The following is a 27,831-nucleotide window of genomic DNA, read 5'->3' on the forward strand; positions in this document are numbered from 1 at the left end:
AAGTTAACTGGTCTATCAATTTTTGCACTTCGCTATGCAATCTGCTACATGATGGAATGTATATAGGCAGCCCAGCATAAGGCTTCTTGCACACGGGCAAAAAAAAAGGGGAATTTCTAGCCATGCAGCTTTTTTTACGAATCTGAACACAGGAGCATTGCACACAGCTGCATAAAGATACATAATGGAGCGATGCTTTCAGAGCCGTAAAAAAAAAAATATATAAGAAATGTTATGTTTAAGAGCAGTAAACGTGTATGCAAGTACATACAAGCTTAAAACACAAATTAAAATACTGGCAGGTGGAAGTGGATAAAGAAGATTTTATGTGTGTATATGCGTATGCACATGTACGCTCCTGTACGCATGAGTATGTCTTTACAGAACATAACTTGCTTTTTTTACTCAGAATCTTTCTGTCAGCCTCTGCCAGCAAGATCCTGCCAATCAAACAGAATAAAATAAAAGGGTCCACACTTAGGACTTATATAAAGGTTGCAGCCTCCCCAAATAACCCCCCTAAAGAGGGCTCTAAGATTAAATTAAAGAAGAAAGAAAGGGGTGAGTGGCGCTACCTCTGTATCAGTGAGTGATCTGCATAGGTAGCGCCACTCACCCCTTTCTTTCTTCTTTAAGATCCTGCCAATGAACATCAATAAAACCTTGTCTAAGTGACAGCAGATCTGACACTAGCTCTATTTATCAATGTTTTCACAGCTTTGATCCAAGATTTACTTAAGTTTCACATAAGATTCAAGTAGAAAAATGGGTGAACTGATAAATAGACCCCTAAAGTTCCAAGCAATCAGTTTGGACACTTTTCCTACTTGTTAGTGCCTTTCATTGTGCTTTTATATTCTTTCAGACGTTTGATCAATAATTTAGTCTACTATCATGTCTTTAGATTGTGGGCGGAAACTGGAGCGCCCAGAGTAAACCCATAAAAACTCCATGCAGGTAGTGCCCTGATTGGGATTTGAACCACTGTGCTACTCATATTAGGACATTTAAAAGGTTGATTTGTTAATGGAATAATTTAAAACTAGCGCATTTCATATGTGTGTATTTTCAACACCAATTACATAAAAAGTAACTTAAACTAATTAAAGTTTCTCTAAACCAAACTGTGTGTTTGTAATTGATTTGTTGGTCCTAGGTTGGAGTGACTCCTTTTGGATTTTGGCAGTTGTCTTCTGTGACCAGTAGATGGCACCCTTAGGTAACATAATGGATATGGCTCCTTCTATTTATCACAATACAGGAAATCTCTGACTTGTGTGTGCTATGTTGAGATTTTTTTAAGAAACCATGTAATAAACCATAATCTTACACAACATTAAAATTATTTTTTTTTATTACATTTCTTAAAGTATATTTCAAAGTAAAAAAAATCTAGTTTAGCACTGAGTCGAAAAGAATTAGAACTCCTGTGGGTTTTTTATTCCTATCTTGGCTTCCTTGGAGACATTTATCCTCGCTTTATCTGCCCTGCTAAAAAATGATTTCACCAAATAGGGATTAAAGGAAAATCAGCAACATAGACAGGAAGAAAAATCCGACACGAGACTTTTCTCAATCTACGAAAGAAAGCATTCAGGCTGGAGTGTTGCTGTCGGAGAATTACTTTCTATCTGGTAAAATGTTGTCAGCTGCACAAAAAGTAAGGCAAAACTTTCTAATGGAGCTTTGGATAGCAGTGACAACCCCAACTGTATCCAAAATTAAGAAAAATATATTGACTGCCATACATGTTAATGAAGTGTCTCTGTATATAGCCCCCTATGCTCCACATCTGAATTAACAACTTAAGGACCGCCCCACGGCCCTTAAGCGCAAAATCACCTACCTGTACCACCAGAGCTATGCTCTCGCTGTTATTGGACACAGTGGGAGTCAATCAGTGGGTCAGGAGGCCACAATGGCTGCCAGGAACCCAACGATCATTCGTAGAGAGGCAGAGCGGCGGTCTGCCTATGTAAACAAGGCAGACCGCCATTCTGTCACAGAGGAAGAGAGAGATCTGGTGTTCCTACTAATCAGGAACACAGATGTCTATCTTCCTCTAGTCAGTCCATCCCCCACACAGTTAGAAAGCATTCCCTAGGAGCACACTTAACCCTTTGATCGCCACCCTGATGTTAACCTCTTCTCTGCCAGTGTCATTTATACAGTGACAGTGCATTTTTTTAGCACTGATCATTGTATTAGTGTCACTGGTCCCCAAAAAGTGTCACTTTGTGTCAGATTTGTCCGCCGCAATGTCGCACTCCCAGATAAATCTATCCCATAGTTTGTAGGCGCTATAACTTTTGCGCAAACCAATCAATATACCAGTGGCGGCCTGTCCATAGGCGCCGCCGCCTCCAGGCAGTCAGAAAAAAAATGTAAAAAAGAAAAAAAAAAATGTAATACTGGCCCGTTAAAAAAAAAAAAAAAAACATAAAAAGGTCCTTAAATGCACTGTTTTCGGATGCCGTACACAGTGCGACGCCAGACACAGTGCACTTATGGGAAGCGCCACGTCTATGCAATCATGAGATTGCAGACTCGGCGCTTAATTTGCGGGCTTTTATCCCACCTTGCGGCGCCCGGTCGTAGTAATAGATACTACGAGCACCAGACGGTTTTATTGACATCTCAGTTTGAGGTCACTTCCTGTTTTCTCTCTCCCATTGAGCCCGGGAGAGAGAAAACAGGAAGTATGAGAGGAGCGGACCCCTCCGTCACCGCTGTGGAAGGAGACACCGCAGGAGAGGACAACACACAGCAAGGTAAGTACCACTGTGCTCCCGCGGAGAACGGGCAGAGGGGGTTCAATGTGACACAGGCAAGGCTGCATTTGGTGGACACAGGCTGTATTTGGTGGGACACAGGCTGTATTTGGTGGGACACAGGCTGTATTTGGTGGGACACAGGCTGGCTACATTTGGTGGGACACAGGCTGCATTTGGTGGACACAGGCTGTATTTGGTGGGACACAGCCTGGCTGCATTTGGTGGGACACAGGCTGTATTTGGTGGGACACAGGCTGGCTACATTTGGTGGGACACAGGCTGCATTTGGTGGACACAGGCTGTATTTGGTGGGACACAGGCTGGCTACATTTGGTGGGACACAGGCTGCATTTGGTGGACACAGGCTGTATTTGGTGGGACACAGGCTGTATTTGGTGGGACACAGGCTGGCTGCATTTGGTGGGACACAGGCTGTATTTGGTGGGACACAGGCTGGCTACATTTGGTGGGACACAGGCTGCATTTGGTGGACACAGGCTGTATTTGGTGGGACACAGGCTGGCTGCATTTGGTGGGACACAGGCTGCATTTGGTGGACACAGGCTGTATTTGGTGGACACAGGCTGCATTTGGTGAACACAGGCTGTATTTGGTGGACACAGGCTGTATTTGGTGGACTTGGTGGACACAGGCTGCATTTGGTGGGACACAGGCTGCATTTGGTGGACACAGGCTGCATTTGGTGGGACACAGGCTGCATTTGGTGAGACACAGGCTGCATTTGGTGGGACACAGGCTGCATTTGGTGGAAACAGGCTGCATTTGGTGGGACACAGGCTGCATTTGTTGAGACACAGGCTGCATTTGGTGAGACACAGGCGCTTCAATCATCCTGACACCATAACAACCATGGTGCCGGGATGATTGAAGTGCTAACACCATGTGTTTGGAATATCTTTATCTGCTGATTGTTAAACTTTCTAGAATACACATATTTCTATTGTTGTGTAGGATCTGGGCCTGCTGTCCCTCCATCCCTCTCTCCCTCTCTCCCTCTCCCTCCATCCCTCGTTCATCTCAGACGCTAACCACACCACCTTAGAGCCACTCCCACTATTTCGCTGAAGCCACGCTCATTTTCACCAAGTGGGAGGGGTCAAAAAGGAAGGGCGGGGTCTGCCGCCCCCCCATCCTAAAACTTCACCAGCCGCCACTGCAATATACGCTTTTTGGGATTTTTTTACCAAAAATATGTAGCAGAATACAAATTGGCCTAAACTGATGAAGAAATTCGAAGGTAGGGGGGCCGCAGGGTGCCCCCCTCCCCCAAACCACCCACCCCCCCATGTTGAGGGCATGTGACCTGGTATGGTTCAGGAGGGGGGGCACTCGCTCGTCCCCACCCCCTTTCCTGACTGGCCGGGCTGCATGCTCGGATCGGGGTCTGGTATGGATTTTGGGGGGACCCCGTGCCATTTTTTCGGCGCAGGGGGTTCCCCTTAAAATCCACACCAGACCTAAGGGCCTGGTATGCCCTGCGCTCGCCGCAATAGAAAAATTTGTTTTTCCTATTGCAGCAAGCACGAGATGTAGTACCCTGCCCTTGTCCATCGGACCAGCATACAGACTAACGGGCTTTCCGTCAGGAACTGAGTCCGGCGAGTTACGATGGAAAGATTTGAAGCAAGTTTCAAATCTAAAGTCCGTCGGAAGTCCAATGCAGCCCACACATGGTCGGATTGTCCGCCGGATTCGGTCTATCGGACCAGTCCGGTCAGAAAGTCCTCCCGTGTGTACGTGGCATAAGTGTCATTTCTGTCTGCTGCTTTGTTCCTCTGCTATCAGCATGATTCACTTCTGTCATGTTTTTCTGACATCAAGAGAAAAAAAGGTGACAGGGGAGGGATCTCCAGCTGATTGACAGCCTCAGTTCTGTTTCTGTGTGAAGGGGGGCATATCTCTTCCCTCCAATCAGCTTTGAGACCTCTTCGCACTGAGCTCTGCAGAGTGTAACTTCAGCTCTTCACACCCTTGTTTTCTGAACTCTCAGACAAGGTTTATAAATTCTGCACTTTGAACGGATGTATAAAAGAGAAGACTTCAGATAGACAGATACAACATATGTAGGAGGATTTGTTTAATCTGTGTATCACCTGAAGATAGTTCCTTCACTGGGTAGTCATAAGGGGTTACAACCACTTTAAATTAGAAAAATCACAGAAACAGCCCAGCATTAAGGTGTAGAAAGCATAGTGGTGCCACGTTCTGAGCAAGGCTATGCTTTTTACACCTCAGTGTAGTGTTATTATAAGGGAGCTTTGGATTACATTGAGCTTGCCCACTTTTAGGTTATACAACTTTATTTGCACAAGAGTTTGTAATTGTTTCACATCCTGCACATTGGAGTTTTGACAATGAGACTTTACTGATGGAAACTTATTATGGTGGATGGACACTTCATATTGGCTATTGTTTTGTTTACTTTTACAAGTATTTTGTTAAAAATATTTGAGATGGTTATAAAAACGTATAACTGATGTATTTTTTTTGTAATTATTTTTTAAGTTTATCTTTAGTGCTGTAGAATTAGGTGTTTAGTCACAAGATAAGCTGGTACCAGTTGGGCTGGTAATTGCCCATCTACGTTTTACTTGAAAAGGGGCACTAGTGTAGGATTATGGCCCCATTTATGTTTATTAGGAGTAGGGACAGTCAACCCTCGGAGTCCAATGGAGGGAGTGTTTTTTTGAAGCACGTGATTAGAATAGGCTTCAAAAAAGGGTGGGCTCAGAGCGCAGAGCACACCCAGTTGTGTGACGATAGCAAATTATTTTTCACTATTTTCACACTAAAGTTTCTCCCCGCCAATCAGCAGGCAGGTCGCGAAACCTGTTTCCCGATTGGCAAAAGCATCAGGCAATCCTAATGGATGCCTAGCACTTAGGCGGAAGAGAGGAGACACACTGCAGAGGAAGCTGCTGTAGGAACAGACACCGGAGCCACTGCCCGCACCCCGCATGGTGGGAAGATCGTGCAGGGTGACACCACAGTCCGCCACCTAGATCGGGTAAGTGCCAACCTGCCAGCCGCCCGGGGGGGTGGTGGTAGTGCTGCGCCACCTGCCACCCAGGGGTGGTAGTGCCGCGCCACCGGCTTCCCGAGAGGGGGGGTGGTTGTTTGCCACCCCGCAAGAGAAAAACCCCACCAGCCACCACTGCTTTGGGTCTGAGGATATAAAAAAGAGAGGATCCTGCCTCTATCATGGAGAGGTAAGTAAGCATCTTGTTACGAGGGGTGCAAGGTTAGGTTGGGGGCTAGGTAGGGTGGGTTGTATTTTAGGTATAGTTACACTTTAAATAAGGTACGTTTTTCTGCACTTTGCTTCCCAATTTTTACCAAAACTGCAGCTGCAGGGAAGCAAGCCATTGGTAGGACTGGGCCCACAGGAATTGCTCTGATTCAAAGATATAAGGTTAAAATAACAATAAACCTGCGCTTACATACAAAACAATCCACAAGCAGCTGGCACAATATACTGGTAGCAAAAATAACATAACACATAGCAAGCGTGCAGCGCTAAAACGTTATCCTGAAGTATTAAAAAGAAAAGTTCATAGTAAGAGGAGTCCAGAAAATGTGAATTTCAAATGGTGATAAAGAAATCTTGTGAGGAGTCCTCCACCAACGGGTACACACACACACTGCCTCTCCCTGTACACACGGTCGGATTTTCCGACAACAAATGTTTGATGGGAGCTTGTTGTCGGAAATTCCGACCGTGTTTAGGCTCCATCGGACATTTTCCGTCTGAATTTCCGACAAACAAAATTTGAGATCTGGATCTCAAATTTTCTGACAACAAAATCCGTTGTCGTAAATTCCGATCGTGTGTACACAATTGCGACGCACAAAATTCCATGCATGTTCGGAATCAAGCAGAAGAGCCACACTGGCTATTAAACGTAATTTTTCTCGGCTCGTCGTACGTGTTCTTGACGTTCGCAATTTCGTGTGTGTGCAAGACAAGTTTGAGCCAACATTCGTCAGAAATAAATCCAGGATTTTGTTGTCGGAAAATCCTATCGTGTGTACAGGGCATTAACGTTAGCTGTGGACCACCTTATATAGCGGTCACTTGCACTTGTTACATCTCTCGGATGTCAAACATCAGGGCTCCTTCCACATCAGATTCCACTATGCAGGGGCTCTGTCAAGTGTAAATGCCAACAATCAGAATTTTAAAAAAAAGTGTAAATGCCAACAAAGCAGAGAGACAACTCATGGTGCAGTATATCCAATAAAAAGGGGATTATTAAAAGCCAAATCCAAAATACACACTCACCATGTGTGAGAAAAAAATTGCATGTACATCAATGATAAAAGTAGAATGTTTCCAACCCTCAAAATGACTGACCTCCGTGCGCGGCAACGTCACAGGATCCTAGCTCCACCCAACGTGTTTCGTCATATAAACGTCATCAGGGGCGTGGTTTCAAATGTGTACGAAGCCTGTGTGTGTTCATTCACCATGAATGAGAAGAAGCCAGTGTATGCTGTGCTGTGATTATAAGTTATAAGCTTAAGTTATAAGGTTAATGCCCAATCCAGCTAAAACCACCAGGTTGGGCAACCATTTTCTCATGTCTCTGTTACTGGCTAATGACTGGCACAATTGGGGTTTAAAAATCATCCTTACAATCCATAATAGTTTGTTAGCATTGTAAAGTGTCTGTTACTGTTGTGTTAGAGTCTCTGTAGAGATACTAAAATCATCATATTTTAAATAAAATATTTAAGTACAAGCATGTTGACAGATCACATGTTTTACATGTTTTACCTTGTAAAAATTTTTTACAAAAAAAATGTTGATGCCAAATGGGACTATGAGCATCACAGAGCTTAGATCAGTGGTGGTCAAATTACTAGATATAGGGGGCCTCAACTGTGGCCCTGAAATCCCCAGTGGGTCACATATAATATTCAATATATCTAGTGCTGCAGAGGATTATCAGAGACCGTGGCACACTTCTGGAGGAGACAGATGATATGCTGCAGGTATAGTTGGTGGCTGGAGAAGTGCTGCAGAAGACTGGTAATGTGCAGTATAACAAGTGCTTATGTGCATGCATTACTCACATTACAACTGACCTAAATTGTGGGAATAGGCTTGTGGACATTGGGGATATGTTACATGAGACTGATGAACATCACAGCCCTTTTAAAAATCAATGCTCCCACTTGTGGCTGCTGGGGGCCAAGGCTGCACTATTATTACCAAAGGGCCACAGGCTGGACACCAGAGGATTTAGATGCTGGCTGAAAAGAAAAGATCAACAAATGTACACATCAGGCACAGAAAAATGTTCTGGCCTATGAAAGATGGAAGGTCAAGTACCTGATGCCAGCTTATCACAAAGTAAAACAACAGAAATTTGGCCAAGTAAGACCATCCTAGATTCCAAGGATAATATCGTGAGCCACTGTCAACACTTTCTCTCCTGATAAGTTGCACCACCACCCTTCTATATATTATGAAAAGCTGTACCTGTTAATGAATTTTGTGAAAATAAGAAAAGCCATCTCAAATGATCACTTTGTCTCCCAAGAGTGTCTCACCCAGGCCTGGATAGGAGAATCTAAAGATGCAAGAATATCCCCAGATCTTGGGAGATTTTTCAAGTAAGCTTACATTACATTGAGAAAAATAACTATTGTTTATATTGGTATTACAATGCGCTGATGTTATAGAATGAAAGTGTATGCTGTGACCATAGATTTCCTTTAACTGCTTTCAGGCAACTGTGCCAGTCAGCACTTTCTCAAGTGACCGTTCATGTTTGAGTCTATAGAAAATGGTGGAAGAAGGTTGTTATAGACACCTCTGGTGCCTGCTTATCAGGAGGAAAGCAAGTGATCAGATAAGCCTCAGCTGAGATCACCTGTAGGAAAAATGGCCAGGTCTGGAGGCTGGCATCTACTGTGTATGGGAGCCTCGACAAGTGTGAATGCACCCTGCCGGCGTTTACATGCAAGAACCCCAGCGGGGGTTCCCATGATTAGCTGAGAGTAGGCAGCCCCCTTGATAGCAATGGGAGGCTGACGGCTCTCACAGCTAATCACACCCATTTACAATATAATCGTTCATGCTGCTAACACATGCAATTGATCGGCTCTATACTGACCTCACCTAACACTGATCTCTGCAGTATTGAAAGTAAACTGCTAGCTGATGATCCTGCAGAATCTGACATTTCTTGGAATAGTGATTTTCATGTCTCTTCCTTCATTATTATTATAATGCATAAGTTGTTGTTGTTTAAAGTGCAACTCATTTTTGTTTTAAATTGCGAGTAGACAATGGGGTTTATGTACTAGAGGCAAATCCACTTTGCACTACAAGTGCACTGCAAGTGCACTTGTAAGTGCAGTCGCTGTAGATCGCTGTAGATCTGAGGGAAAGTTCTGAAATGAGGGGAAGCTCTGTTGATTTTATCTTCCAAACATGTGCAAGCAAAAATGCTGTTTTTTAGTTTCCTTGCATGTCCCCCTCAGATCTACAACGACTGCACTTCCAAGTGCACTTGTAGTGCAAAGTGGATTTGCCTTTAGTAAATAAACCCCCCAGTCATTTTTCAGTGCAGAGAGTTTTGTACCAGAATAAATAGCTGGAAGGGATAGTTCAATCATAGTTTATGGATTTTATAGGCACAACTAAACAGAGTACAATTAAAATACAAAACTTTATTAATGCTCAAAAAAAGGCTTAAAAACATCTAAAAACAAAGTAGCATTCTGCACCCTTAAAGTATAAAGGGTGGTGGTCCACTTCTGATCACCAAACATGAAATTACAGGTTTAAAAATCCAAATAATGTAAATACCTCTACTTTTTACATTATTTAGATTTTAAATCTGTAACTTCATATGTTGGGTGATCAGAATTGGGCCACTAACCTGTATACCTTAAGGGTGAAGAATGCTACTTTGTTTTTGTTTTTTAAATGTTTTTAAGCCTTTTTTGGGCATTAATAAAGTTTTATGTTTTAATTGTACAAGGTGATTGGTTGTGCCTATAAAGTCCATGAACTGTTCAACTATTCCTATCCTATTCCTATCTATATAGAACATTTTGGGAGGTGGCACAATTCTATTATTGGGATTACACACTACCACCCAGTGGTTCATCGTTTATTTATCTGTTCTCAATCTGTGCCAGAATAATGCAAGTTCATCATGCTATTGCAGGAATTAAGAGGTTTGGAAAGAATGAACTTTCTAGGCATGCTTGAAAACAATATTACAAAAATATTTTTATTTATAACAAATATATGGACAAACAATTATACAAACATATACATTTGTGAATGTGGCTAAAAAATTCTCAACAGTCCACCGTCTATCGAAAGTCATTATGGGCTCAATGGATACAAATGGTCGGCCTGAGAAATCCTAAGTATGGCAATTGCCCCGATACAGTAGCATACAAGGTAATCTGAATAGGTACAATCCTATGGTAGTTGATAATGGGTAGCAATAGCCAGCTCAGGAGATATTGGTTCTGCTTTTCAAGGTACAAAGACGTGCTCGACTAGTTTGGAATATGCGTTTCTTCTGGAGCGAAATCAGTACATAATAAAACAAGGTTTGCTCTCAGTAAGCAGAACGGTTAATTGGACATAGTCTCCGGTAGGACCGTATTGTCATTGGTGTTCTCCACTTCTGATTCTCCACTTCCGGCTTCCATAACGCCAGTGACTGCTTTCTAATTCCATTTCCGGCTTGCAATATATATATATATATATATATATATATATATATATATATATATATATATACACACATATAGTAACTCTTGTATACATAACCACGCCCCTGATGACGTCTGGTTACGACAAAACTAAGTGTGATGCTGCCATCGCCATTTTTCACGGTGGGGACGGTGTGTTCAGGGTGATGTGCAGTGTTAATTTTCTGCCACACATAGCATTTTGCTTTTAGGCCAAAAAGTTTAATTTTGATCTCATCTGAACAGAGCACCTTCTTCCACATGTTTGCTGTGTCCTCCACATGGTTTCTCGCAAACTGCAAACGGGACTTCTTATGGCTTTCTTTCAACAATGGCTTTGTTCTTGCCACCCTTTCTTATAAAGGCCAGATTTGTGGAGTGCACGACTAATAGTTGTCCTGTGGACAGATTCTCCCACCTGAGCTGTGGATCTCTGCAGTTCCTCCAGAGTTACCATGGGCCTCTTGGCTGCTTGTCTGATTATTGCTCTCTTTGCCTGGCCTGTCAGTTTAGGTGGACGGCCATGTCTTGGTACGTTTGTAGTTGTGCCATACTCTTTCCATTTTCAGATGATGGATTAAACAGTGTTTGTGAGATGTTCAAAGCTTGGGATATTTTTTTATAACGTACCCCTGCTGTACACCTATCCACAACTTTATCCCTGACCTGTCTGGTGTGTTCCTTGGCCTTCATGATGATGTTTGTTCATTAGGGTTCTCTAACAAACCTATGAGGGCTTCAAAGAACAGCTGAATTTATACTGATATACAATTACACACAGGTAGACTCTATTAACTAATTAGGTAGTTGACTTCTAAAGGAAATTGATTCCACTAGATTTTAGTTAGGGGGATTAGAGTAAAGGTGACTGAATACAAATGCACGCCACACTTTTCAGATATTTATTTGAACATTTGAAAACCATATATCATTCTCCTTTCACTTCACAATTATGTGCCGCTTTGTGCTGGTCTATCACAAAAAATCCCATTAAAATACATTTACTCTTTTGGTTGTAACATGACAAAATGTGGAAAATTTCAAGGGGTATGAATATATTTTCAAGGCATCTATGCTATTAAGGGCACACTGCAATTGTTTATGATACCCATTATTAGCAAAAAAATTGTAGCGCTGCCTTTTTTGCTGATATCTGTTTATCATTTTTGTGTCCAAATAATAGTGAGTGCAGCTGTCCTATAGTATTATTTTTGAGCCTTTGAGCACTTTTAGCGCAGTATTTTTGTTTACTATGATAATGCTTCAGCAAAATAAACATAATTCATTTATGGTTTACAATTACTTTAAGGCAAAACTGTTAGCAGTATTTTAGAACCCATGTATATAAAAGCTGAAGTTAGTCCAAACAATACATTTTATGATTGCCATAAATACTGCGCTCCATGATTTTTGTCTGTCAATAAAACTTAACAGTTGGTGGTCAGACATGGAAACTCAAGTTGTCTACGCATTGTCTATGCATGGGCAGATGTCCCACTAGGAACAACCAGTGGTAAGAAAGCTATCCATGCCTGTTTATATGTACTACTATCACTCACTAAAACGATTATCACCTACATGGCTAATTTGAAGATGTTCTACATTAGAAGGCACATTTCATTTTTGCACATCCCAGGGAACAACGAGAGAAGAAAATAAACATTTTCATATAAATGCAGTACTGATTTCTTGAGGTTATATGTTTTACAAATTTTAAGTCATGTAAATATGTTGATATGAACTGCTGTTTGGAGACAACTGCTCAGGTTATCCTCAAATATCTTATAGTAGGCATCCCCAATCCTGGAAAACCTGATTGGAATATAAAAAAAAATGTTCCTACATATAGAGCACTGAATAATATGTTTCTCTGCTGATTGTTTGCTTCATTATCAGTACAGATTTCCCTGTAAGCCTAATAAAATGTTCATACATACTCCATGTATATTCACAGAATATATACTGTTATTAAAAGGCAAACCAGGCCTTTTTTTATTCATTCTGTACTTGTTGGAGAACTATTAACATTCATTGGAGTTTATTTACTGAACCTGCAGAGTGCAAAATCTGGTGCAGCTGTGCATGGTAACCAGTCAGCTTCTAACTTCAGCTTGTTCTATTAAGCTTTTACAATAAGCCCTGGTTTACACTTATGCGATTTTGGCATGCGATTTGACATGTCAAATTGCATGCCAAATCAACAGCAATTGCGGCGCTGCACTGATTCCCAGAATTAGTTTCTGTACTAATTTTGGCGATTTGGGGGTGCGATTTCCAATGACGCAATTTCCAATGACATCTGTACAGAAGATCTGTACTGAAATTGCCCCCGAAGTTGGGACTGAAATGGGAAAATGAAATTGTGCGAGTTCAGCTGAACTCGCACTATTTCATTCCCGCAGTCAGTGTGACGCTGGGCTAAAACCTGGAAGGTGATTGATTTCTATGCAGAGCTGCAACAGATTTGGCACTTTCCAGTTTTAGAAAACCCCATTGAGTTGTATTGGGTGTATATGGCCTACATTTTGAGCAAAGGTTTATATAAGGTTATCAATTATGACAGCAGCAGTTGTTTGAAGAATGCTGAAAACTTCATATAAATTGCAAAGGAAGCACTGGAAGTAGCAACAAGGTGATGATACTGGGATGTCCAGCCTTTCATTTGAATGCAAATGTGTTTGGGGGCCAGGCAGTTATCTCTGACATCAGACAGGGCCTTAGTAAACTGTTACTGCCAGCACCTGGTCACACCATTGTTAGTCATTAGTAGCAATCAGACTCCACAGCTAGCAGGGGTCATTTATGGATAGATTGAAGGAGTGAAAGAAGCAAGGGTCATTTTAAGAAGACTATACAGCTAATGATGACCACGTAGGAACTGGTACAACTATGAACGCCGCATATCCTGGGAGTAAATCCAGTAACATGTACCCACTTTCTGTAAGGCCAACAAATAACAACCATGGAGGGCAGAATTATGTGTCCAGTCAGCCATACTTTAACTATGTGGCTTATCATCATGTACCAACTATGGATAACCAAGTGCAGTCCTGTGGAGTCTGGGGATCACAGTATGGATCACCTCGGGAAGACTGGAGCACTTACTCTGCTTCACCATCCAGCGCAAATACCATACAGACCTCTGACTTATCACCCAGCCAATTTCCTTACAATTCTCCTGGCTATAATTCTCCACATCCTTCCGGACTTGGGATTATGCATACAGCTGAAGGAAATCATACAGCTGTACACTCACCCAGCGGTCAAAGTCAAAACTCTTATGAATGGATGAGAAAAACGGCACAATCTACATCTACAGGTATGTGAAAGAAGTTACATTAATATATTATATCAATACTCTTTAAAAATATTCTTTCTCTGTTTACACAATTTAAATTTTTACTGTCATTCAGAATAGAAATTGACAATTTTTATATGATTTATGTGGTAATCAATGTCAGAATAAAAACTTTTTTTTGGGACAGCATAGTCCAGACTCGCGCAAGTTTCGTAGAGCGTTTAATAATGACATAAAAATGTTTTACCTTTTTAGAAAGCGGGCTTTAAAATACTTGCATCTATCGTAGTTAGAAAATGTTGTGTTCAAATAGTAAAATTCACTAATCTTTGTGCCAAAAACAATAGTTGCCATATTCATTCATTGATGAAGTACATATACAGTATGTGAAATTTGAATAGTAGTTCTCTAAACAATTACAGATTCAATTATTATATAATATTTTTTTTTTTTTTTTTTTTTTTGGCAAAAACCCAAGCCCAGCTAAGAACACGGGGAGGGAGGGGATGCACAGATAATCAACCAGCTATAAATATACATCTATCCTTTTCTAGGAAAATAAATGAACAATAAAATACACCAGTGGCTCAGCTGTCTGTTTTGTCATCAAAGATCTGTTAGGCTGCTTTCACACTGTGGCGCTTTGCAGGCGCTAAAGTGCTAAAAATAGCGCCCTGAAAGAGCCGCTCAATTCATTCCAATGTGAAAGCCCCGAGGGCTTTCACACTGGAGCGGTGCGCTTGCAGGACGGTCAAAGTCCTGCAAGCCACATCTTTGGAGCGGTGTATTCACCGCTCCTAAAGCGCCCCTTCCCATTGAAAACAATGGGGCAGCGCTGCAAACCCGCCGGCAAAGCGCCGCTGCAGCGGTGCTTTGCGGGCGGTTTTAATCCTTTTTCGCCCGCTAGCGGGGGTTAAAACCGCCCCGCTAGTGGCTGAATAGTGCCGCTAAAACGATGGTAAAGCGGCGCTAAATATAGCGCCGCTTTACCGCCAGTGCCCACCTCAGTGTGAAAGTAGCCTTAGTGTTTCAACCCAAAAAAAGATTTAATACTTACTCAAGTTCTACTTTCTTACCAAATAAATGTGATGCCATTGAGGAAAATGTTTATTGGACTTATTATTAAAAGTGTATTCACAATATAAGTCCTATATTTTATGCTTTTCTTTAATGCCCTGTACACACGTTTGGACATTCCGACAACAAAATCCATGGATTTTTTCCGACGGATGTTGGCTCAAACTTGTCCTGCATACACACAGTCACACAAAGTTGTCGGAAAATCCAATCGTTCTGAACGCGGTGATGTAAAACACGTACGTCGGGACTATAAACGGGGCAATAGCCAATAGCTTTCGTCTCTTAATTTATTCTGAGCATGCGTGGCACTTTGTGCGTCGGATTTGTATACACACGATCGGAATTTCCGACAACGGATTTTGCTGTCGGAAAATTTTATAGCCTGCTCTCAAACTTTGTGTGTTGGAAATTCCGATGGAAAATGTGTAATGGAGCCCACACACGGTCGCAATTTCTGACAACAAGGTCCTATCACACATTTTCCGTCGGAAGATCCGACCGTGTATACGGGGCATAAGTTTTTGGGTTTTTTTTGTTTTTTTTTTATATGTCTACATTTGTCTGAGATTTACACACACGCATCTTTCAAAATCTGACATTTTAACTTGCAGGTGGTTTAAACTGTCCACAAATCGAAGCAAACTTATCGCATTGCATTAACAACTCCCCATTTATTGCACTAAGATTAAGAAGGATCAGTCATGTATAAGCCAGCATGCAGGTAACTAACAGTTGAACATAGTAGGATATAGAAAAGCTGTACTGTCATGCACTGTGAATCAAACAGTAGCAGCATGTTGTTCACATGTGCTGTACAATTATTGTACAAAAACTAATTAACAGTAGTAACGTACTGTAGTAAAGTGCCTTGTTTATTGTAGGGTGTAACAGGTTTAATAGATCTATAAATCTGTCAAACTAATATGAGGTTGGTAACGATTCTCTAAATCCGTCTTATTTACAGGGAGATTAACAAAAACATTAACTGCAATCATTTATAAGGTATATGAACAGTAATGTTTAGCAACTGAGATTAGGAAAGTAATTTTTTGTAACATAAAGCCATATGCTTTAAAATCATGAAAACTATCCCTTATCCCTTTTTTGTGCTAGCATTCATTAATGCTTCCCACAATAATTGCAGGAGAAAAAAGAAAAACAGCAATCATAGGTAAAATTTGTGCCCGCCCTGCTCCTGCCTTTTTTTTTTTTTATATAATTATTTTCTGGATACGGAGTCTGCAACTGATATTCTTGTTTGGCTTCAATGGTTTAAAGTTAGGGCTTTTTTTTGCCAGAAGAAGTACTAAAGTGTACACTGACAATGGGTTGATCAGGCATATGAGTTTTCAATCATCTTGACTGGCTGAGGACAGGCACCAGCTGATCTAAGGATCTTTAATGGTACTGGAAGGGTTTATAAGAACATGCCTGCCTTATGGCCAGTATGGCAGCACATTTAACCAATTATTTGGAGGATTGTAAAGCACAAACACTTGGATTTTACTCCAGTCTAGTAGTCTGTGAATGGCAATCTAGTATAAACATACAAATTACATAGTGTCTATTGCAATACATCTGAGTTTCTAGCACCTCATCAAGTACATGACAAGTACATTATCCAGAGATAAAACAATAATTCTCCCGCTCTACAAGACTCTGGTCCGGCCGCACCTAGAGTATGCTGTCCAGTTCTGGGCACCAGTCCTCAGGAAGAATGTACTGGAAATGGAGCGAGTACAAAGAAGGGCAACAAAGCTAATAAAGGGTCTGGAGGATATTAGTTATGAGGAAAGGTTGTGAGCACTGAACTTCTTCTCTCCTGGAGAAGAGACGCTTGAGAGGGGATATGATTTCAATATACAAATACTGTACTGGTGACCCCACAATAGGGATAAAACTTTTTCATGGAAGGGAGCTTAACAAGACACGTGGCCACTCATGAAAATTAGAAGAAAAGAGGTTTACCTTAAACTATGTAGAGGGTTCTTTACTGTAAGAGCGACAAGGATGTGGCATTCCCTTCAACAGGTGGTGGTCTCAGCAGGGAGCATTGATGGTTTCAAAAAACTATTAGAAAAGCACCTGAACGACCGCAACATACAGGGATATACAATGTAATACTGACACATAATCACACACATAGGTTGGACTTAATGGACTTTTTTCAACCTCACCTACTATGTAACATGCAACAATGCAATCAGACATTTTTTTTATTGGATAAATTAATTAACTCATTTTAGACAAAAAAAAAATTGAAACTTTTTCCATTAGATACTGCAACATCATTTTGCTGATTGAATTTTGTCCACCGGTGACACTAAAAACTCGTTCCACAGCTGCAAGTAGGTGCTCTGCAGTTAACATACAATATTGCTCCACAGAACCATTGCTAAATAGATGTTTCTTTGAAATCACCCATTACCTATGATCTGTACAGATTAAGGCTGGCCATACATTATAGAATTTTCTTGTACAATTTTCCTTTATATTTACCCAAACTATATAATATGAGGTCAAATCTAAACACTTTCAATTTGTATGCAATCAGGCAGGCCCTTGCATTACATGGTTCAAGGTAAATCTAAAGGAAATTGAAAACAAAGATTGCATAATGTATGGCCAGTTTAAGTTGGGGGAGGCTTGTAAAGCACATGGGGTGACAGGACATCTCATCATCCACAATATATGTGACCTAAAATACTGAGAATGATGAAATATGCTCAGCAGCCATGTCCCTTCTTTATTACAGCTGGTGTATTTTTACTTCCAAATGCAACAATGGCACAGCCTCTCTCTAACGCCACATCCCAATATTATACATCCAATTATAGTGGAATTTTTAAGGTGTCACTTATAAAAGTATAGTATATTAAAAAAAATAGTATTTTATTTAATAACAAATTAAATAAAATATTTTAATGAAAATATCATTTCACTTTCTGTACATGGGACACCTTTTTAGGTGTTTGCATTTATAAAGTGCGGAAGGAACGTTAAAGACTGACATTTGCCATGGTATATTTATATTTGTTATTAAATGCTTTTTATGACTTCACCATATGGTACGATAAAAGTGAATCCCACATCATTTTCAGATAACTTTTACATAGAAGTATGACGTTGAAAGTAGGTTTCATTAGGCCCTTTCGGTCATGTTAAAAGTAGTGAGGCCTTTATTCACACCTCTAGTGCTTTCGCTTTGATATGCAGCTTTGTATTCCCATAGTCCCTTTTCTCCTGGGGTTATACAGCCGGAAAGGGTGCTGATTTTCACAACATATAAAAGAAACCATGGGCTTTTATTGCACTTGGAAGACTTTTATGATCGTCATGTCTTTAATGATGTATGGCTTTCCTACTAGCAAATCATGGGTATATTTAGAAATGGTACGCAAATTTGAAGCATCTTTGCCACTTTATACTATATATTAATCAAAAAAAGCTTTAAATATTTTACATGCCCCAATTTCCAAATTTTACAGACACACATCTGGCAAAGTCATAAAGTTGGGGGATGAGCATGGGAACAAGTGACCCAAAACACATTGGTACTTACTCTACAATGGATACTACTATACAAAGAGTATTACAAAAGCACAACAGGTTTTTGGAATGATACAAAAGGAATCCAACTACCAACATCATTGGGAAGGTGCAATAAACAAACACTAAGCAATTGACCCCTCTAAAAGGATATTTCCCACAGGGCAGAAGTCATTTTTGCAAACCGTATTAGGAAGAACATCCTACAGAATAAAGAACACCACAAATTTGTTCAAGAATATAATTAGACAGATATAATATTTACTACACATATAGTAAGAAGGCACACTGATGGGGGATTTCTTAGGAAAGACTTTTTTATTATTATTATTATAATTTGGAATGTATATAACGTCTACAGTTTGCTCAGCGCTTTACAAAATTAAGTCAGACATTACAGTTACAATACAATTGGTACAAGAGAAATCAGGGCCCTGCTTGTTGGAGATTATTATTATTATTTAGGATTTGTATAGTGGCAACACTTTGCACAGCACTTTACAAAATGGAGAAAGAAAAATTACAATACAAGTAAATACAAGAGGGTTAAGCCTTGTACACACTGACAGTTTTTTTTTTTCCTTTTTCGTTCAAACCAGCAGGCTGAGTGTAAAAGAGAAACTGCAGAGCTCGCTGTACTAACTGTGATGTTAGTGCAGCAATCTCCCCACAGTTCTGACAGGGGGACTGCAACCCCCCCCCGGCCAGAACACACCGGTCAGAATTCACAGCCAATGGCTTTGAGCACTGATTCATGCCAATTGACTGCTGTTTTTGCAGCATGCCTATACGACAGAAGTCAGACATTTACCCGTCGTCTTTCGGACAGGCTGCTGTACACATGGGCTAAATGTACCAACCAATATTCGGCCCTTGTGTACCAGGCTTTAGAAAAGTCTTGGTTGTGAGAGCTCACTATTTAAAAAGGAAGAGGAGGTAATAACCATGAGATTTGCATATTTTGGCACAAACGAGTCATGAATATTTGTATATTTGTTACTAAATACTCATGTAGCACCTAAATGCCTGTCCTCCCATTAGCAATTCCATGTTTAAACCTAAATAAATACATCTGTAATAAAGAAAATATGGGGGTGGCCATTGCTGAACTCCTGGAAATGCTATTTGCCTGGCTGCTCAATATTTTCTTGTCACAAATAAGCCTGCAGCAAGTGAACTCAGTCAAAGTTAGAACTCCTGATCTGCATAATTGTTCCAGGTAGTGTGGAAGTCAGTGACTCCTGAAAATACTAAAGCCATTTGGCTCAGCATGACAGACAGGCAACCAGCATCAGTAATGGTAGTCCAACATTTCTCTTTTTGCAGGTTTCCTGTAATTAAGTTACAAGTTAAGCTATCCATGTACATGAGATTTGCTTGACCTGGCTATTTGTGGCTTGATCAGGGGATGACCTTATGTCTATGGGAATCCCATCACTACTGCCACCCAGAAGAAATACTCAATCAGACAAGGTGGAAGCCCACACCAGTCACTGTGATTCCCCCCACTAAGCCAGAGAAAGTTCCCGCTTTACCACCTTCTCATAACCATGGAGCAACACTGTGAGGTTAATCAGGCTGGGCATGCAGGTTTATGTCCCTCTGGAAAGTTTTTTTTGTTGACTACATTTAGATCATGATTGCATGCCTGACTGCTGATTCTACAGATGTAGGCAAGGAGTGTAACTTCAGTCTTAAAGGACTTGCTACCAAGATAAAATAATTACAATAACATGATTACTCTGAACTCAATTATATCATCCAGCTTATACAGTGGGAGTCTCTAAACATTGTACCTGTACATAGCAGGTGACCTTTTTGAGAGAACAGTAAAAATGTGTAAAAAATGTCTGATTAATTTACGGTAATATATTTGGCCTTGCATAACCTCAGGCTCATAGTTATGAGGTGATGATTGCCTTATCCAGTTGTTTTTCAACCAGAATGGGCAACTAATGTAAATTGTACAACCAGATGTTTATTGGCCAAGAGCTGTTAGTGTAAACCCAATCTGTTGCAAAGTTTCTTACTTAGAAGTACCAGTACTTTCTGCTGCAGGCTGACAATGCTAAGTTATTGCCTCTCAATTAGCAGCAGCATTGTCAGCCTGCCATGCAAACTCCTTCAGTTGGCCATTGAGGTACCTATCAGGTTTGTGCATGCCTCCTGCAGACAGGCAGCCCAACTGATGACTTAAGAAGCTGATACAACAGGCTGATAACACTGTTGCTAAGACAGTTGCTTTATATTGTCAGCCCGCAACAGGAAATATCTTTGCTTGCAAAATCTCCAGGTATAAAACTTAAATTCATGAAATCTATATTGAGAACAGTGTACATAGTCAGGCATTATAAAGGCAGGTGAACGTGATCAATGAATAATGTTGTCAGATGGATGCTGCCAGCACTACTTCGAAATGCACTCAAACAACTTCAAATGGTAAACAACAACAATCATAAACCACATCAAATGGAGTAAGTCTTCTAATCCTAGCAATGGCAGCAAATCTGAGGGAAAGGACAGGTGCTCTCCTTAGACATGAGACCATTTTGATTATCTATTATATGTATTGGTACCCTTAAGCTGCATTAAGACATAAGCTGCTCTATGACCCTGGCCAACACAACTTGGCCAAACCTGCTATGGGGAAAGGTGATCAGCTGGGTTGGATTTTCCTGACCAATCACTATCGTTTCCTCTGAGACAGGCTGGCGCCTGTAGTGGCCTCTCCTTCTTCTATAGGCACAGACATGCATGTACACCAGATGCAACCCAGCATGTTTGTAGAAATATATTTTATTAGAAAAATTGTTTGGTGGCTAGGCTGTGTATGAAGCTGAAGTCGCATGTTTGTTGGCAATTTTAACTTCAGCTTTACTTTATGCAACTGCTTTTGATAAAATGATGCCTCCAAAAGAATTTTTACATAGGACAAAGCATGTTCTTACAATACAAAGCTATAGAAGACAATAACATATTATCTAATTAGTAACCCGCTTGTCTTGAATTGTATTGTAACAGTACTCTCTCCTTTTATTTTGTAAAGTGCTGCTCAAACTGTAGGCATTCTATAAATCCTGTATAATAGGAATAATTTTATTACAATGTCCACTAGGGGTTGAATTACTAAAGGCAAATAGACTGCTCACTTTAAAGAAATTTTCACTGTAAAATTTTTCCTTAGCTAAGGCCTGGTTCACGCCAATGCATTTTTTTTTTTTTTTTTTGTGCATTTTCAGTTTTGCAGAAACACACTACAGTTCATTTAACATGGTTTCCTATGGGCCATGTTTACATCTGTGCATTTTCTGGAAAGGCCCAGGGATTTTTTTCTGGTTTGTGGTTCCATAGACTTCAATGGATCAAAAATGTGTATTGAAAAATGCAAACTGCAACTTGCATAGGTGTGAGTCAGGCCTAAGTGAATGTGATGAGGCCATAATCAAATCTTGTCCAAGCAAAAGTAGTTTTATTTTTCCTTGCACACGATTAAGTATTGTTTACAAAGTGCATTTTCACCACATTCACTAAGCTAATGAAAAACTGACATGCAAAATTCAAATTCACTTGCAAAAAACTGCCTATTTACCTTTTAGTAAACCAACCACAGTAAGTTGAACTTTGATTGATTAAGAACCAAACCTTTTTTCTCTGAACAATTCAGACAAACCTTGGTATGAAAAACAATTTTAGCCCAATTTCTTGAATGACAATCCTACAGTACTTTCCCTAACATGAAAGGGAGTCTGAGCAACACTTTCGTCTTTTCCTTGTCAAAGACGTTCATTGATAAGATCACCTTGTAGCTTCTTTGTCTGCTATCAGTTTGAAATTAGCACCTCAATAGAACTTAAAGAACCAATTTGGGCATCTTTGTTCCTCTGTATGATTCCAAACTTACATCAAAGAGAATAAGGAAGGATCAAAGGCATCAGCACACGTAGGTAGTGTTGTATTTGTTTGTTATCTTCACAGTTGTGTTTTGCTTTGTTTCTTTGCTTTTTTTTCTCCCTTTGAGTTGGTCACATCCTGTCTCAGCAGACCATCGACATACCTAGAGGCAAGACTCTTAATGACCCCAAGTGATACTGCTTCCGTACAGTTTATGGTAGTAACCAATACATTATGAAAACATGACCACAAATATGTTGCCTACAAAACAGGAGCAAGTTGTCTTACAGGTTTCTTTACCCTTGAAAATATCAACTGATAATAAATTGCCAGCGCATAAAATTCTCATAAATGAACCTGGTCAGCCTGAAACCCTCCAGTTGTACAGGAACTACAGGTCTCTTATTGCTTATTAGGCTGTATTAGATATTGTTAATGTCATTCGGAATTAAATAATCACAATAACTATAGGAATAATATAAAGGAATTTTTGTATTCACATGCAAAATTATTACAATTTCAATATTGCAGGATTAAGTTTACAACTGCAGTTCTGATTTTCTAGGTAAGACAAGGACAAAGGAAAAATATCGGGTTGTTTACACTGACCATCAGAGATTGGAGCTTGAAAAAGAATTTCATTACAGTAGATACATTACTATAAGAAGAAAAAGTGAACTTGCTGCTAGTTTAAGCCTTTCTGAGAGACAGGTAAGTTCTAAACAGTTATTTCCCCAAAATGTCGGTCAGCACCTTTTTATATTTGCAACATTTGGATAAAACCTTTAGATAAGATAAAAACCTATACATGTTTGTTTTTAAAAAAAAACAAAAAAACAAAAAAAAACAAAGGATAATGATTTGTGCAAATAGGAGCAGGATACTAATACGTGCCTGATTACTATCTGAGTGGCAGTGTTGGCATGATACAGCTACTCTTAGTGGCTTAATGGTATTGAAGGATTGCAGCGCCAATGAAGCCCACTGACCAATAAAGCAATATTGTAACTAGCACTAAGAAAAAATCGCAAGACTGCGAGAATGCACAGCAAACACTCTGTCTTGGCAATCAACTAATCTTACATTGCTCCCTTTAAATCATACATTTTGTTGCCTATGCAAAGTGTGTCTATATTACGTTTATAATTTGCCACAGTACAACAAAAACAGTTGTCTTGGAACTGTCTCTCCATTTGTGAACAAAATCACAAACAATACCCATAGTGTTTGTAATATTGTGTGAAATGGCAGCTTCTATTAGTTGCCTTTTGCTGGGTGAATGTAACATTCCTCAACATTAGAATCTAAGAAAAAAAAAAAAGGCCTTAAGAACCTTCATCGGCCAATAGAGAAAATGGCCTAACACTATAGGCTATAAAGAATTGGCCAGAAGAGAAAATAATATGAGGGAGGCCTCTGCACTCTGTACAAAGTGTATGGAGATTTCTGTGCTCCTCACTAATGATGTAATAAATCGCCTACTACAAAAAGTGAACTGCTATACAGAAGGATCTGTTGCTCATCTGTGAAGGGTTTCAGTAAACTCTTCAGAGTTCTGTCTCTGCAACACTCTGGGGGAGATTTACTAAAACCAGAACACTCCGAATCTGGTGATGCTGTGCATGGTAGCCAATCAGCTTCTAACTTCAGCTTGTTCAATTAAGTTTTGACAATAAAACCTGGAAGCTGATTGGTTACTATGCAGAGCTGCACCAGATTTTGCACACTCTAGTTTTAGTAACCCCCCCCCCCCCTGTCAATTCTGTATAGTAGTACCCTCTGTAGGTGGTGAGCACAGGAATCTCCATACACTTTCTACACAGTGCAGAGGACTCTGGGGGAGTCTTCTTTTGGTTAAACATTTTTAGCCTATAATGTTAAGCTATTTTCTCTATTGGCCAAAAGTTCACTAACTTAACATACATTAACATTTGCACGAATGCTAAGATATTTGCAAAGTAAACACTTTATAAATAGATCCCTTTCATGAGCAACAGATCCACCTCTACAAAATATTGTTGGAAGGTTGTGCTTTAAACCTTTGATAAGCCAAACAATGTGTAAAAAGTTAAGTATATGTGAACCCTTAAGCCCCATACACACAGGCCAAATGTCGGGAGACAAAAAAAAAAAAAACGCCCGACATTCGGCCCATGTGTATGTCGGTCTGTTATGCAAATGGTCGGTATTGGCATCGATACTAGTATCGGTATCAGTGCAACCCTAATTCTGACAGTAGGAGGTTTCCCTGCTTAAAGCGGAAGTAAACCCATCAATTTGATAGTTTCAAAAGAACTGCTAACATTCCCGACATGCTAGCTGTCACATTTGATTGTGCTCTCAACCAAACTATCAAATCATCCAATGGCTTGTGTCATAACGGATCACATGTGCAGCATTATGGCAGTTGCAGATTAAACAGAGGCCAAGATGGCAGCCTTGGCTGAAAATGATAGGAGGGTTTACTTCCGCTTTAAAGAATACAATGGTCACTGCCGCTAGCAGTGATCACGTGAAAAATAACCAACAGGCTGGTTGTATCGAAGTCGATAGATCAACTTCAGTACAACCAGCCTGCCCATAGATGGATCGAAATTTGGCTGCTTCCTGTTGATCTCTCTATGGCCGGCTTTACCTTGTAAAACAATCCATTCAGTTTAAAATAGAAACGCAAGGCAAAATATTTGTGTAAATACAAAAAATTAAATTATAAACACTTTTTTTTTTTTTTTTTTTTGTTTTTTGTTTTTTTTTTTGTTTAAGCGATCACTTAAGTGATCTCATTTGTTTTCAGCTGAATATGGGGCTTAGAGAGGTGGAGGTGGAGACTGCAGGGTCAAAAGGAGGCAGAGAAACAGCAGTGCACAAATATTTCCAGTATTTAGTTTTGCAGGGGGGCATGTCAACGCAAGTCTTGCCATTGAAGTACAGGCCGGCTGTGCTCCCAGCAAGGTTAGAAAACCTGCCACGTGAGGATAGATGTGCTACCATACCTAGCATGGTCAGTTTGAAATAATAAAGCAGGAGACCTGGCAGGATCACCCGGTACTTCACACAAAGGAAGAAATGCAAAGAAAATAGGATACTTATTAACACAAGTACATGGTACAACAGACGCACATCAGGAATATTAAATGTTGGAGTAACATACACTTTACCCACTTTTGTTTCAAAATCTTTCTCGTTATTTGACCTTTATAGGTTAAAATTTGGTTCCAGAACCGAAGAGCGAAGGAGAGAAAACTTTTCAAAAAGAAAATGAATCAGTTCGAGGGATCCGGCTCTTTGCAGAGTGATTCCAGTTCAGCCAGTCCCAACCCACACTCTGACTCTATGGTACAAGGGGAAATGACAAGCGCTTTATATCAACAACGACAACTTGCACTCAATGGCCTGCATCCTGATGACATCATACAGCATGTTGTTGTGTAAATGGGAAGCTTAAGCACAGCCAATTACAACCAGGACTAACTATAAGACATTAAGGATTTCCTTTGTTGCCTTTAAGACTGAAAACTGTTACCCTCTTTACAGAGGTAGAATTTAGCAGAAATCGCAACTACGCATAAAAAATGTCTTAAAGTACCTGTCATGCAAGAAGATGCTAACAAAATTGTTACAATTCTCCAGCATAAACTGAAGGAAGAAGACAATGTTACACTTTTTATAACCTACCAAGAAGTTCCAAAGTCAAATGACTGGTTTACTTTGGTGAACTAAGAACTAATTTGTACATCCTTTTAAATGTTACATAAAACCTACTCTTACACATGCCTTATGATTATTTGTCTTAAGTGTGTACCGAATATTGTGGTTTAATGTTAACATTTTCTCTGTACAAATGTTTGAACTGAAATGTTACTGAGAAATAATACTGTGACTGAGAAATCTTTAACCCAATATACATCCATTCAAATTTATGTGCACATCCATTATATCCTGTACAGTTTTAGATTATCATCTGTCCATTACCAAATTATTGCCATAAGAAGGATCAAAACAGTTTGATTTTGTACATTCATGTGAACAGAATAAAAGATTAGAGCATCTGACAAAAGCAAGTTTACTTAAATTAATTACTGACATATACTAAATATATATACAGATCTACCTTTTATTCTGTTCATGCAACTAAGAGAGCTGTGTGTAAATAATAACATGTTTCAATTCACTCTCGCCAATAAAAAAAAAAAATTGTCAAACATTTTAGCTTCTCTGCCAATTTAAATATACATGAGGCTTTCATTGACAGCAATATAACAAGCTCAAAAAGAACGCTATAATTTCTTTTAAAAACCTAACTCCAGTTAAATTGTTTGGGTGTTTTTTGTTTTCTTTTTTGTTTTTTACATTTTTGTTTTTTACATTTTTGATATGTTTAGGGAAGACTTAATATTTTGTGTGTGTGTGTATATGTATGTATGTGTGTGTGTATGTATATGTATATGTATGTATGTGTGTGTGTGTATGTATATGTATATGTGTATGTATGTGTGTATATATATATATATATATATATATATATATATATATATATATATATATACTGTAAATATGGGGTGTATGTGGATATATATAATAAATGCAGCAATCCCTGGACTTTTTCTTTATATATGGCCTTTGGGAAGGCATGATTGCTGGCACTAGGACGTGTACTGTGTGCTATCTACCACACCTGTGAAGAGATTAATATATCTATCTATCTATCTCTAGTAAAATAAGCATTAAACACGTCACCATATTTCTAGGTAAATATATTTTTAAAGGTGCTAGTGACATGACATTGTCACCACATGTCAGTAGCAACCCATGCAATCCACACATACAAAGAAACCAAATGAAATAAGTTCAGAAATTAAGTTATTTGTAATCAAATGGAATGACACAGGGAAAAATTATTGAGCACGCTAACTGAAATGTATTTTATTCTTCGTACAAAATCCTTTGTTGGTATGACAGCTTCAAGACGCCTCCTGTACATTTTGCACTTTCCAGCTTTAGTAAATAAACCCCATTGTGTACTTAAAAGTGGGGTATGCCTGTATAGAGAAATTGCATGCTTTGCTCAGGTGTGATATTTTTTTTTTTTTTTTTTTTCTTTTTTCTTTTTTCTTTTTTCTTTTTTTCAAATCTTGAAGGTTCCGTGGGCCTCTTCTGCGAACTCTGATCTTTAGTTCTTTAGGATCATTGTCTTGCTGAAATGTCCACCCTTGCTTCATTTTTATCATCCTGGTAGATGGCAGCAGATTTTTATCAAGAATGTCTTGGTACATTTTTCCATTCATCCTTCCTTCCAATGACATGAAGTTTGTCAGTACTGTATGCTGAAAAACAGCCACACACCATAATGTTCCAAATGTCACTGTTGGTATAATGTTCTTACCTCCAAACTATACTGTTGGGATGGTGTTTTTGGTGATGTGCAGTTCCATTTGACCTCCAAACATGGTGTGCATTATGGCATCCAGAGTTCAATTTTGGTCTCCATCTGAC

General features: G+C 39.6%; 1 protein-coding gene across 1 annotated transcript; it reads left to right on the forward strand.

Moving 5' to 3' along the window:
* Nucleotides 1–13,302: 13,302 nt before the first annotated feature.
* CDX4 (caudal type homeobox 4) lies at nucleotides 13,303–26,514 on the forward strand. The gene is made up of 3 exons (XM_073597962.1): nucleotides 13,303–13,839; nucleotides 22,904–23,049; nucleotides 25,540–26,514. The coding sequence occupies exons 1-3, from the start codon at nucleotides 13,410–13,412 to the stop codon at nucleotides 25,768–25,770; spliced, it is 807 nt and encodes a 268-aa protein (XP_073454063.1). The 5' UTR covers nucleotides 13,303–13,409; the 3' UTR covers nucleotides 25,771–26,514.
* The last annotated feature ends 1,317 nt before the right edge of the window (nucleotides 26,515–27,831 follow it).

This window comes from Aquarana catesbeiana, linkage group LG09 (assembly GCF_042186555.1).
Source record: "Aquarana catesbeiana isolate 2022-GZ linkage group LG09, ASM4218655v1, whole genome shotgun sequence".
Lineage (NCBI taxonomy): Eukaryota > Metazoa > Chordata > Amphibia > Anura > Ranidae > Aquarana > Aquarana catesbeiana.

Bases quoted from the DNA above. Each gene is read 5' to 3' on its own strand.
- CDX4 (XM_073597962.1), top strand. From the start codon at position 13,410: ATGAACGCCGCATATCCTGGGAGTAAATCCAGTAACATGTACCCACTT. The intron at 13,840-22,903 runs GTATGTGAAAGA...CTGATTTTCTAG, and splicing joins GGCACAATCTACATCTACAG to GTAAGACAAGGACAAAGGAA. The intron at 23,050-25,539 runs GTAAGTTCTAAA...TGACCTTTATAG, and splicing joins TAAGCCTTTCTGAGAGACAG to GTTAAAATTTGGTTCCAGAA.